We start from the raw sequence: 14132 nt of genomic DNA on the forward strand, positions 1-14132 counted from the left end.
TGGAATCTCGGCCCAGGCAGGTAAGAGGAGGCTGCCCCACCCACAGGTCACAGACCCACACCATGCAGGCTCTCTGGCTTCTAAGCAGATTTTCTTTATTCCGCACAATTCCTTTTACAAGTTGGAATCATTTGCTAACATTTAAAGATGAGAAGGTTTTGCATAGAATCCAGGTGTCCAGCTTATAGCAGAAACTGGCTAGCTGTCACCCAACCTGTGCCCTGTTCTTCCCGGCACATGGCCTCCCTTGCAGTTAGTTGGGACCACGTGGCAATAGTCCAGTCACCGGATTGTGGGGGGAAGTAATATGCACCACTTCCTGCCTGGTCCCCAATCCTGCCCCCCTCCCCGGGTCCTGCACACTCTCTTCCCTGTCTGCTGACCAGATACAGAAGATCTGGGGAGGTGGGTGTTGAGGAGGACTCCCAGGCCTGAGGAGAGGACAGAGCCATCACATAAAAGGAGCAGGGTCCTTCCACGGCTGGCCCACATTGGACCACAGTACCAGGATATAAACCTTTGCAGTATTAAAGCTTTGCACTTTGGGGCTGCTCGTTACAGCAGCTTCTTCTGACTAATGCAGCTTCTTCAGAAAAGTCAGAAATGGGGTTCACTTTCCCATGTGACAACCATGAGCTGGAATTTTGCAGCTGCTGCCCCCTGTAGCCCAGCCTGGATTTTCCAGCTCACCTGATCCCTGACCTCAATCTGCCTAACTCAGTAAACAGGGAAATTGAGGCACACGGAAGACAGGGGACCACCTCAAATTCACGGTGTATTAGGGGGCAGAGCTGAACTTGGCCTGAAGTCTCCCAGCTCCTACTCCAGGGTTCTTTCTCAAGATCTTTCTCACTTCTGAGCAGAGAGGAGGTTTGATTAGGAAGTGAGAAGAGGGAGAGGTTCAAAGTCTAGGGCACTTTTGGGGTAAAAGGAGAGCTAAGTGCCCAAGAGAGGAAGGGGCACCCCAGATGGTGGAGGGGGTGAAAAAACAAGGGAGCCATGATTGCTCTATGATTCCAGTTTGCAGAAGGCTTAGAAATGTTCAGCAGGTGAAATCAGGTGCTTTCCCCAAGGGGTAGACCTGTGTCTGGTGTGGAGGCCTGACTTCAATCCTCCCTTTCTCTCTCTCTCTCTCTCTCTTTCTCTCTCTCTCTCTTTCTCTCCCCCCGCCCCCCGCCCCAAGGACCCATGCCCTTGGTTGCCAAAGCTCCACTGCAAAGAAGCAGAAGCCAGTTTTCCTTTCCAGACAATCAACTCCAGAAAGAAATGATTTGCAAAACAATCCCATGTCAAGGTTGTTGTGCCAGGAATGTCACCGTCAGGAGGGTGGGGAGGGTGCTCTGTGAAGTGTGCAGGGACATTCCAGGTGAGCCCTCTCCCAGTGGCTATGCTGGGGAGCTTCGCCTGCCCCCTTGCAGCCACTGCAACTCCCTAGTACCTCGAGCACCTGCCAGGCATGCATTTCTGGAGTGCCCAAAACATATCCCAACCAGGGACCTTCCCAGAGTCCCCTCTGACACTTTTCTGTAAGTAAAGTAGCATCTGCTGTGGAGGTGTTTGTGGATGCCCAGAGGCTGTTAGGAATCCTTTGGCTTTACTCTCTCACCTGCCCAGACCAGGCCACTGCCTAGAACCCATGGCAGCTTTGCCAGAAGCTCAGCTTGTTCATCACTTCTCCATAGCTTATGACCACCCTCCACCCCTAACCCTGATGCTGGCCACTGGGGCCCAGCTGACTCCCCAGCTCAGACCAGGAAAGGTGCTTGGAGACTTGATTTTGCATCCCACCACCCAAACCACCAAATACCCCACCGCCAACCACCACCGACCACCAAATACCTCACTACCAACCACCACCAATCACCAAATACCCCACCACCAAACATCATCAGTCACCAAATACCCCACCTGCCAACCACTACCACCAACAAACACCCCCACACCCCCCAACAACAACCACCACTGACCACCAACCACCCCACTGCCACCACCACCCACCATCAGCATATTGACAGGAACAGAAAGAAATGACTACATTTGAGGGTCTGAGTAGAGAAAGAAGGAAAGAGAGTGTCCCCTCAGAGCTGCTGGTGCAAAGGCCCTACTAGGAAGCTTCATGAACCCATGGGGAACTTGGGCACAAAAGCCTGAGTTGTCCTTAAGGGGCAATTACGTGGCACTTAGACTAGATGTGCATTAAACAATGACACAGCAAACCTGTACACGTGTCTACAATCCCTTCCCCACACTTCTGAATCCAAGAAATTCTGAACAAAATAAGGTTAGCACTAAACTCATTTGGTGGAAAAACCTACCCTGAACAGATAAATATTCACGTTATTTTCTGCAGAAGTATTAACGTGTTTATAACTATGGGATGCTACCCCAGACCCCACTGATGTGTTATATGACATACGGTGTTTTCTTTCTTTCTTTCTTTCTTTCTTTCTTTCTTTCTTTCTTTCTTTCTTTCTTTCTTTCTTTCTTTTCTTTCTTCCTTCCTTCCTTCCTTCCTTCCTTCCTTCCTTCCTTCCTTCCTTCCTTCCTTCCTTCCTTCCTTTCTTTCCTTCTTTCTTCTTTCTGTTATTGTTAAGTAATCTCTACCCTTGAATTTACAACCCTGAGATCAAGGGTCAAAGGGTCCACTAACTGAACCAGCCAGGCATCCCTGGTATGTGCTTCTTAAAACCCAAAAACTTCCCAAACTCCAAAGCATGTGAGGGCCCTGAGACATCAGGGTTTGAGATAAGAGGTTGTGGACTTTATACATTCCAAGTGCTTTATATCTATTTACTCATTTCATCCTTACAATAACGTTGTGGAGGAGAACTCATTATTACTATTGTTCCCATTTTATAGCTGAGGAATCTGAGACAGAGGGAGATGAAATGACTTGCTTCAAAGCTGGTGAGTGTTGGAGCTGGGGTTTGGACCCCAGCATCCTGGTTCCGGAGCCTACTCTCTGAACTGCCCTACTCTCTGCCTGGGGTATGGTGGTAAAGAGCAGAGAATAAGCATTTTCAGCTCCATGTGCAACAAGTGTATGCCCAGGAGAGAGTGTGAGGAGTAAATCTGTATTATAGGTGTTCTCGAGGGGTGGCCAACCATCCAGTCTTCCCTGGAATTGTCCTGTGTCCCAGGAAATCCCTCAGTCCCACCAAACTGGGATGGTTGGTCGCCTTAGTTCTTGGGGACCATGTGCCTGTTCTCTTATAAGTGTCACGAACATCACGATCCACTGAGGGGGATCCCAGGGTCTGAAGATGCATATTGTCACATAACATGGCTTCTCAACCCAAACCAGGATCTCCTGCAGGTACTTAACCAAGACACCGGGAGAAAACTCGAGAGCGAATGCTGGCTGCGTCAGACTCACCGAGAGGCAGTGTGTGTGTGTGTGTGTGTGTGTGTGTGCAAGCTGGCACCTGCCTGAGGGCTTATGAGGACAAGTGTGACTCTATGTGGCCTACGCCTTGAACATTGACTTTGGAATCCATTGTAAACACAGTGAGACTATTCCTCCAGAGGGACATTTACTCTGATATTCCAATTCAGAAAATGACTGGCTCTCATCCCTACCTTGGAATTTTAACCTGTTAAAGCCCACACCTGACTTCTTAGGAATGAGCCGCATCGGGGACTTCTAACCACCTGCCATCGGCTGCCCAGTTCTGTCTAAGTGCAAAGTAAAGGGAGCCAAGGTGCCTGCCCTTGACGAGCAGGTCTGGGCTATGGAGGTAGGAGAGGAACATGCCTGGGCTGGTGGGGTGGGCGTGGGGGATCATCCCACGTGTTAAGGGTGTCCCTGGTCAAGAATGCAGGCTGGAGGCTGCTAGCTAAACCTGGTAGACTAAACACATTTCTTTACCTCTGCTGTTCTCTGAAAGTCGAATAAAATGACATAAAAGCTTTTTTTTTTTTTTTTTAATGCACACCTATCCACTGGGAGAAAGAGACCACGTGAGGAACTAACAGCAGATGAGAGGCGTCAACCAAATTCTAGAAGCTGGAACAGATGGTGAGTGGGGGCTGACTGAAGAAACTCAGAAAGCTGAAACCTGACTCTTTGTTGGGGGGGGGCGGGGAGCCATCAGGACATGAGACAATTGAAGATCCTCAGGAAGGCTCAGGGCTGAGAGACACCAGGAACCTCCAAAGACGGAGGTGAGGGACAGGACTGGAAGCAGAAAGGCGGGGGGGGGGGGGGGGGTGATCCCAGGGGACTTCCAGGTCTCCCTGACCGGCTGGCACATCCCCACCATGGCTGGAGGCTCACCCACGAGAGAGCCCGGCAGATGCTCATCTGAGGTCACGTTCGCACGGGCTCTGCACAAGGCCTGGACTAGCACCGGCCCTTGGTAAGTTGCTGCTCTCGTGGTTATATTCGGCTGGTCTCCTTCAGTCTTGTTCTCCTATTTCCTTCTGTTGGTCAGTGAGAGCCTCAAAGAGGCGGGGGCGGGAGAGGGGAAGTGGACAGCAGGGCCTGGCCACCTGGCCACAGCCCTCGCCTCTCCACATACCCTCCTGACGCATCAGACGCTGCGTTGTGGCTCCGACAGCTCGTTGCCTCCCAATTTCTACCACCCTCTTCTTGAGTAACCAGAGCTCGCTTTCTAGTTAGCTACCTTGCCTCCCAGCTACGGGCATTTTTCAGTCTCCTTTTCACTCAGGTGTGGCCATTTGACTCTAGGAGTGGGAATGTTGTGAGGAAATCAGGAATTATCTTTGAAGGAAGAGAGCTCTTCCTCCTCTCTGCTCTCTGGGCTGCAGATGTGATGGCTAGTGCTCCAGCAGCCATGCTGGGCAATGAGGATAAAGGCCACATGCCAGGGATGGCAAAGCAGAGAGGTGGAAGGAACCATCTTCACCGAGTTGCCATAGCAGCCTGCACTGCCTACCTTTGGACTTCTTTTACATGACAGAAATGAACTTCGTTCTTGTTTTGGCTACTGTTTTAGAATTTTCTATCCTGGGGCGCCTGGGTGGCTGAGTGGTTGAGCATCTGCCTTTGGCTCAGGGCATGATCCTGGGGTCCTGGGATCGAGTCCCACATCAGGCTCCCCAGAGGCAGCCTGCTTCTCCCTCTGCCTATAACTCGGTCTCTCTGTCTCTCATGAATAAATAAATAGAATCTTTTTTTTTTAAGAATTTTTCTGTCCTGTGCAATGGATCTTAATTCTGTCTGTTTAAATTTGAGTTGAGGACAACACCTCCCTTGTCCTCTTTCCTATTCAGAGGTCAGAATAAGCAAAGATTTTGGTTGTTATGAAGTCCACAGAGCCAGGAGCAAAATTTAGTCCATTGATGTTTTTCTTAGCTCATACAAAGTTTTTAAAATTAGGAGATATTTGAATACATTTTTAAAAACCTTTTATTTATTTATTTGAGAGAGAGAAACGGAGATAGTGACAGAGGTAGCGAAAGAGAGCAGGAGGAGGGAGGGGAGGGAGAAGCAGGCTCCCCACCAAGCAGGGAGCCCCATGAAGGGCTCAGTCCCAGGAGTTCAGGATCACAACCAGAGCTGAAAGCAGGTGCTCAACCAACTGAGCCACCCAGGTGCCCCGAATACATTTTCTTTTCCAGTGTTGCTTTTTTATTAATATTTTTAGAAATATACCTCTTGGTTTTGATTAATTTTAAATTTTATTATTGACGTATACTTCTCCCGCAATGTTATATTAGGTTTAGGGATACAACATAGTGATTTGACAATTCTATAAATCACTCAGTGCTCACCATGATAAGTATAATCTCCATCTGTCTGAACACATTTTAAACATTAAAATTGTGGTTTCTGGATTTTCTTGAATAAGTGGGGCATCCGGTGTCACTGGATCCGTACTTCAGCACGGTAGCATTCATATGGGACATCTGCTGTCCCGTGGCATGGTCCTTCCCCTGCTCTCGCATGAGCTAGGCACGTCTATGTACTATCCCATGAGCTAGGCTTGTGTACGTATATGTTAGCTCATGATATCCTATGAGTTCGGTATGTATATAGGTTGCCTATGAGCTAGATTTGTATATGGGTTTTCCTACAAACTAGGTATTCTATGGGTTATCCTAGGAGTTAGGTATCTATGTAGGTTATCCTATGAATTAGGGATGTCCATGCATTATCCCATGAGCTCGGTATGTATTATGTGTTATCTCCACTCAACAGATGAGGAATTTGAGGCCCAGAGAAGACTGGCCCCAAGTCACAGAGCTGGAAGTGGTAGAGCCAAGACTCCAGTCTGTCTGCATTCCATGCTTGCTCTGTCAGTCTTTGAGTTTGCAACCCTTGACTTTCCAACTCCTTGCTTAAAGTTTCACAGAAGACAATAGAGCCAAGGAGAAGAAATACTTAATGACCCTTGTCATACCATTATCAAATTGATACTGCTAGTTCCTCTGCTGCATTGGGAGAATGGATTTTTTTTTTCGGCATATCCTTCATGCCTGGCACAGAGCCAGCCTAGGGAACTACGTGTTAAACAAGTGAGGTGGCCCATCCTCAGTCACACAGAGCCAGCCGTTGAGCCGGATATGAACCCAGGGCTCCCGCCTGCCTGTCCCGGGCTCTTCCCCCAGGCCTGGCTGTTGTCCAATCTATCCTGCTTTCTCTTGAATACTAACAGAAGTCAAGAGCACAGGCTCTGCATCTAATATCTTCACACTCAAATTCCAGCTTCACCTTTTACCACTTCTTTTTTTTAAGATTTCATTTTTATTTATTGATTTGAGAAGGGTGGGGAGAGAGCATGGGCAGTGGGGAGAGGGAGAAGCAGGCTTCCCGCCAAGCCAGGAGCTTGACGTGCGGCTCCATCCCAAGACCCTGTGATCATGACCTGAGCCGAAGGCAGACACCCAACCAAACTACCCAGGCACCCCCACCTATTATCACCTTGAGCCTTGATTTCTTCACCAGTGAATGGGGCTAATCACAGAACCTACATCATCGGGCCACTGGGGGAGGGGGGAATCTCTAGATGAAGGCATCTGCATGTGAATAAGTGACCAGCACAAAATAGGCGCTCACTAAACAGTAGTTATCATTGTGACACAAGTTTGGTATGAGTGTGTGAGGTAGGGAGGGATTTTGCCTACGTCTTAAAATTCTTTCCTTAGGCATTATCTTGCCCTTCCTTAATCCAAGGCAGCCTGATCCCCCCACAGGGCTGGACAAAAAGTCATGCACAGGGCTGGACACAAGGTCACGCTCAGGTAAGGGCATCCCATATATCTCAGGAGCTAGAGAACAATGACTTCCATTCTATCACTCACATTCTATGACTCCGCCAACAGGTAGTGAGTTCCTACTTTCCACCAGGCCCTGGGGTAGGGCTGGGGATCCAGGATAAGTTGACCTTGTCCTGCCTTTGGAGATTCTCCACCTGGCTGTTAAGGTTAGATGAGGTTACAGGATTCTCTGACACACAGTTGATGACAACTCTTATGGGAAGGGGAGGAGAAGACCTACCTGGAGGAAGATGTATTCCCACTCCAGCCGAGACTGCTAACACTCACCCACACCTGTAGTCTTCTCACCTTCCCAGGTGTGCTGCTGGACTACATTTCCCAGGCTCTCCCCCAGCTCAATGGGGCACGTTATCCAGCTGATGATTGAGCATGGGCTGCAATGATGTGCCACTTCAGAGCCCTGCCCCTCAAACCCCCAACACTCCTTAATACTCTCTTTGCCCAGTGAATGGCTGGAGTAGTGATGACCCCCAGGGCCACTTGAGACCCACCTATTGAAGATTCAACCTGAATCCCAGAAGGACCAGTTAGAGAGTTGACACTTGCTCAGAATTGTTATATAAGCAGGAACGCTATTTCTAGCATATCTGCTGGATATCTGTAACACCCTGTGTGTAATAGTAGCTAGGATCACCCTGACTGATAATCTGCCACTAAAGCCTGATATTCTCTGTTATGTAACGTTTCTGCTTCACGGCTCGAACAATTACATTTGGCTCTGTAGTACTGTTACCAAAGCTATGGTCCCAGCTTAGTTCTTTGTCTAGCTGGAGATGATACTCCTGACCAGTTGTTTCCAATTGGGATACTCTTATTCCTTAGTTCTCTGTTTTCGTGCATTTATTGTTATTGTTGGCTAGAACTAGATTTTTTTTTTAAGATTTTATTTATTTATTCATGAGAGACACACAGAGAGAGAGAGAGAGAGAGAGGCAGAGACATAGGCAGAGGGAGAAGCCGGCTCCCTGTGGAGAGCCTGATGCAGGACTCGATTCCAGGACCCCAGGATCACGCCCTGGGATGAAGGCAGACACTCAATCACTGAGCCACCCAGGCGTCCCTGGAATTAGATTGTGAGTGAGATTTTTATCTCTCTACCCCTCTTCCAACTGTGTAGACACTGGCTCACCCTTGATTGATGTGGAGAAGTTTCAGACCTGTCTATATCACTCAGGAGCCTGGCAGGAACCAGGTAAACATGCAGACTGAATAACTGAGGGGAATTGCATTATGTACATTCAGTTATGAAATGAATAAGGTCCGAGGATCTAATGTATAACCGGTGCATAACTGAAATGTTGAAATGTGCTAGGAGAGTAGAACATAAATGGCCTCACCAAAAAAAAAAAAAGAGAGAGAGAGAGAGAGAGAGAGAGAATGAGAGAGAGAGGTAAATATGTGATAAGTATGTTCGTTAACTTGATGGGGGAAATCTCTTCACATGTATACGTCTATCAAATCATCACATTGTATGCTTTAATTATTTACAGTTTTATTTGTCAATTATACCTCAATAAAGGTGGAAAAAATAAATGATTTACAAAGCCGTGGGTGGGTCCACCCCACATGCCCTTAGCATCATCTCTGCATGGAGCTTTACTGCTAATCTCGTTCACTCTCTGCTGCAGGTGTGTTTTCTGGCCAGGGATGCAAGCTTAGCCAGTGCGTTGAGCAAGCCCAGAGTGCTAGGGCCAATGTCCTGGAAGCAGCCCTCAAACAAAGGCAAAGGGCAGGTTGGCAGATGAACCTCCCAGGTTCCTCACTCCTCAGCTGGGTTAAGTCTGAGAGACCTGTTGCCTCCCAGAGCTCCCCGGAGGACTGGGCTCTAGGTGCCTTGGCCCATAGCCTGCCTCCACAGGCTCACTTTCGGTCTTTCTCTGCACTGCCTTGCCACTGTTTCCTGGGATCTCTTCCTAAATATACTACTTGCACTCGAATCTTTGCCCCAGGCTCTGCTTCTTGGGCACCCTAACCCAGAGCAAAGTTTACAGGGAGCAATAAGGAGTATTGCAGTAGCCTGGGGGTAGTAACAAAAGGAAATCATTGCCTTGAAGATGGGCAGAGGGACCAGGATGGTGAGGACAAGACCACCTGCCAGGATCTGTGGCCTTGGTGGAGAGACACAACTGACCAAGTGACTATACATGAGGGCAGGGGGAGAGAAAGAATAAACATCCTGACTTCTCCCTCCCGGCAATTTCTGATCTCCTGCTGGTGCCCCCTATTGACCAAAGCAGCCAGAAGCCAGAGGTCAAGAGAACTTGCTGGTGTTTCCACAGTGGTCAGGTTGCCTGGCACACAGCAGCGTGGAAGAGGGTAGGGAGTGTGCATTTGGAGGGGCAAACAGATATGCAGCATACAGCCTGATTGTTTGTCTTTGACCTGCAGAATTTCGGTAGTGCAGGATCTGAAAAAGGCTTTTCCAGGTGTCAGGATGGAGTAAACTTTGGTGCAGAGACTGGAAGGAATGGGGTGAGTAGGCACCAGCATTCCTGTTACTTTGTGCAGAATGGTCTACCCCCAAGACTCAGTGGCTTCAAATAACAATTTTACTACATACAATTCTGTAAGTCAAGAGTTTGGGTTGGGGTCAGCTGGGTAATTCTTCTGTTCCACATGGTGTGACTGAAGTCACATATTCAGCTGGCAACCATTCTGGTCTGGCGAGTCCAGCATGGCTTCACGAATATGTTTAGTTTCTTGGTGGGAGGGGCGGAAAAGCCCGGCTCACCAAGACTAGAGTGACTCGGGGTTCCCAGGGAGAATGTTCAAGATGCCCCAGTGGAAACTGCAAGGTTGCTTATGACCTAGGCTTAAAGTCCAGGAATGACATTTCCACTGCGTTGTATCAAACAAGTCCCTCCATGGAGCCCAGATACAACATGAGGAAACTCTTGCAATGGGAGGAATAGCAAAGAACTTGTGGTCACCTTTACTTGCCCAGCCAGTCATCCAGGTTGACTAGTGTTTGGGGCATGTGCCAGGAAGTCAAGGAACAGAGGTTGGAGAGAGACTTGAAAGTCATGACAGGGGCTGGGGAGATAGTAATAAGGCAGAGAGTGAAGGCCCTAGAATTGGATTCAAACTCAAATTCCGTCTCTGCCACTTCCAACACTTGCTTAGCAAACTCTTCCTTTGTCTGAGCCTCAGTGTCCTTATCTGTAAAGATGGGCTGGGAAGGGGTCTAATAGTCTGCAGTTCTGATTGGTCCCAGGTGATATCGATGCCAATGATTCCCAGACCATCCTCTGAGTAGCTGGAGACTACTTTTCCCCCCAAATAAAAGTTTGATTTCGTTTTGCCTCTATTTACATTGTCCACTGATTTTCCAGTGTTCCAGTGTTTTCAGGGGAAAAAGACCAAGCAATCGCTCACCATGTCCCACACGCACCGCTGTGTGACCTAGCTCTCACTTGACTATTTAACTCCATTCCCATTTCCTCATTCTCTTTTCCCCTTACTTGTTAATTAATTTATAATATTATGAAATAAACTAAAACCACCATACTACCCAAGTACTGGAACATTACCAATAACTGGAATGTAAATGTAAGCTCCTCTCCTCCCCCTTCCCCATTCTCCCGAGATAGACCATTCTTCTCAAATATGTGTTTGTCTTTCCCTTTAAAAGTTTTTTGGGGGGCACCTGAGTGGCTCAGTGGTTGAGCATCTGCCTTTGGCCCAGGGCGTGATCCCACCGTCTCTGGATGGAGTCCTGCACCCGGCTCCCCACAGGGAGTCTGCTTCTCTCTCTCTGCCTTTGTCTCTGCTTCTCTTTCTGTGTCTCTCATGAAGAAATAAATAAAATATTTTTTTAAAAAGTTTTTTCTACCCATGCATGTATCTAAACATGCATATTTTTGGTTTTGCTTTCACTATACATTCTAAAAGTTGCACCATAGTGTATATGTTCTGCAACTTGTTTTTTCATTTAAAATTGTTTCTGGGAAAAAAAAAAATTGTTTCTGAGATCTCGCTTCTCTGCCGTGCAGAAATTCATTCCATTTCCCGGTTGTGTAACATTCTATGGTGTGAGTATTCCAGTTTATTTGCCCATTCCCTGTGGATGAGCACTTGGGGGTGTTTCCAATACTTTTGTTGTTAGGAACAGTGCTGGTGTGAACATCCTCGAAATGTTCCCTGACGGCACACAGGCAGGCTTCTGGAGGGTGAATGCCTAGGAGGGTATTTGCTCTGGCCCCCTCCTCGCCTTTCATTTCCCAGCTCCTGGGGTCTCACGCAGAGCCGTCCTCCTCCCCTGGGCTGCTCTCTTCCACCCCAACCCTTCACCTAGGAAACTCAGAGAACCCTTCCCCGACCTGCAAGCCACGCTGGTCCCCCAACTATACATTCATGTCGAGCGATTCTGTGATGAACGTGTGTCTCGCCCAGTAGAGTGCAAGTCCCACGGAGTCTGGACGCTCACGGTTCCCAGCTTCCAGCGGGGGCCTGGCACGCTGCGGGCGCCCCGGCGGTGGCTTGAAGGCTGCCCGATGGGCCGGGCGGGAGGCCAGGGGCCGGGCGGCTGGAGCCTGAGCCCACAGGTGGCTCCAACCCGGCGTCCCGGGCCTGGCGCTGGCGCGCGGGTCACGGATCCGGGAAACGCACAACTGAGGTCCGCGAGGGAGGGGAGGGGCGAGGCGGGGGCTTCGACGAGGGGGCGGGGCCGGGCGGGGGCGGGGCTTCGGCGAGGGCGGGGGCGGGGCCGGGGCCGAGGCCGGGACCCGGGCGGGGGCCGGGGGCGGGGCCGGGCCCGGCGGGGGCGGGGCGGGGCGGGGCGGCGCGGGCCCTGCCCCGGGCCTCGTTAAGAGGATCGTGGCGCGCCGCGGTCCCCGCAGGTCCTGGGGTGAGCACCGACCGGCGGAGGGAGCCGCGCAGGGGCGCACGCTTGGCACCATGACCCAGACGCCCGCCTTCGACAAGCCCAAAGTGAGAGCGGGCGGGGCTCGGGGTCCGGGGGGGCCGCCGCCTGGTCTGGCTGGAGGCCTTAGGGGCGTCCCCGCCCCGGGAGTGAATCGGGGCCCCTGCAGCCGCTTCCTTCCCTCGGCTCGGGCCCTCGCTGCCTCCTGGCCCTTGAGTGAGAGACAATGAGGCCGGGAGGGTCCCGAATCCCCGGGCGCCCGGCTGGCTTCCGTGTTCTGCCTCTGCCCCTGACTTGGCCTCTCTGAGTCTCAGTTTCACTACCTGTCAAATGGGCCTGGGGCGCCGCCGGCGCTGGGTCGCCGTGTGAGCCCAGGCAGGGGGCTCGACCCCTGGAACCTCGGCCGTAAAATGGGGCCGGGTGTCTACACCCATAGGCACCTCAAGTGTTGCGGAAACACTGTGTTGTATACCCCAACACTGTGATGGTTTTGGGAGCGCCCAGGAGCTCAGGTTTGTGGATGTGCCAGTCGGAAGGACCGTGCCGTAGAGCGGAGGGCGGGCAGCAGGGCGACCCCTCTCCCTGCTAGGGGCTGAGTGGGCCTTAGGCCCTGGGTTCATTTAGGGCCAAGACACAGCCACTGGCCTGGAGGGATAACTCCGTGGTCCCTCCTCCCACCAGCTGTGGCCTCCCGGGAAAGGCTGGATCAGGTTTGGAGCACGGAGGTTCAGTCCACAGGCGGGAGGGGTCCGGGGGTCTGTCAGCAGGGTTTGAGACTGCTGGAGGGTGGTGGTGATGGGAAGGAGTGAGTTGTAATCAGACTCCATTTACCTCTCTGAGAAATAGGTGTGAGTGATGATGGCAGGTATCACAAAAGTGTTGGTGAGAATCCCGTGTGTGTGGGAGTGCTGGAGGAGGGGTGGGCAGCACCGGAGGAGGTAAGGCCTGGCCCCCACCGCTGATACCCTCATCTAGGGTAAATGCTCAGCTACCCCCTTCCAGACGTTGTTTGATGTGAGCGGGGGAGCACTCCTGCTGGACCCCACCTTATGCCTCCTTCACGCCTTGTCTGGATGCCCCATCACTGGTGCTGCTTTCCTTGTGAAGGCTTTTTTTTCTTTTTTCTTTTTAAAATACTTTTGGATTCCCTCGGCCCTTGGCCTGGGGAAACCACTTGCCCTGATCTGAATCCTGAGGCGGTAAACAAAGCCTCTTGACTGGGAAGCCCCTTGAAATTGTCATTTTCCAGATAAGTGGTAGGCAACGCTTCTGTAGAACTGATGTGCACCAAATCTGTCCTTGCAACACTTGTAATAGCCCCCTGAGGAAGAGACTCTTTTACCCTTTTTGGGCCTCACCCAATCTTCTCTGCTTCAAGCTGGCAGGTTATTCTCCCTTTCTGGGCCTCAGTTTCCACACCTGGGAAATGGGCTCCACCTGTTTGGGGAGAGATGTCCAGAGATTAAAAGATGCTTGAGAGGGAAAAGATTCTCCACGATGTAATGAGGTGATTAAATTTTATATTGCAAGGAGGGAACATGCCTGAGCTGGCAGGAGAAGCAAAAAGGAGCGTGTCTCAGCCACTGTGACCGGAGCCAGCTCTCTGCCTTCATGTGGGTTGGAACAGATCATAATGAGTAGTAGTATTAGTAGCTGGAGCTAATTAAGTCGTTATTGCCCTGTGCTGAGCTAATAACAGTCGTTATTACTATTCTGAACGCGTTACTTTCATTAATTCATTTGATTCTAGCAATGACTCTGAGGTAGCGGGTAGCACCCCATTCAACAGATGACTAGAGGAGCAGAGAGATCATTGGTCTGTGGTTACACAGCAAGGAAGCAGCCAGGCTAGGGTAGAGCCCAGGGAGCTAGCATCAAAAATCCCATAGCCAGCTTTCCTAAAATTGCCTTTGCAGAAGCCTTTGGGGTATAGGTGCCTGTGGCCCTGGTGTAGGCCCCTCTGGGACAGGAGCCTCTGCTGGGCTGTTTGACTTCTTCTGGCTACCACTAGGTGAGGCCCAGGACCTGC

General features: G+C 50.5%; 1 protein-coding gene across 3 annotated transcripts in view; it reads left to right on the forward strand.

Moving 5' to 3' along the window:
• Positions 1-3967: 3967 nt before the first annotated feature.
• The window catches only part of ADA (adenosine deaminase), a 35495-nt gene continuing 25330 nt past the window's right edge, over positions 3968-14132 (forward strand). For 2 of the 3 annotated variants that reach the window (XM_041732490.1, XM_041732491.1), the window contains exon 1: positions 12023-12171. In XM_041732490.1, coding sequence (XP_041588424.1) covers positions 12139-12171 — 33 coding nt within the window. In that variant the 5' untranslated portion in view covers positions 12023-12138. Of the gene's footprint in view, positions 4019-12022; positions 12172-14132 lie in introns of those variants that run through there. The other variant, XM_041732492.1, reaches the window with a different exon arrangement.

This window comes from Vulpes lagopus, chromosome 18 (assembly GCF_018345385.1).
Source record: "Vulpes lagopus strain Blue_001 chromosome 18, ASM1834538v1, whole genome shotgun sequence".
Taxonomy (NCBI): Eukaryota; Metazoa; Chordata; class Mammalia; order Carnivora; family Canidae; genus Vulpes; species Vulpes lagopus.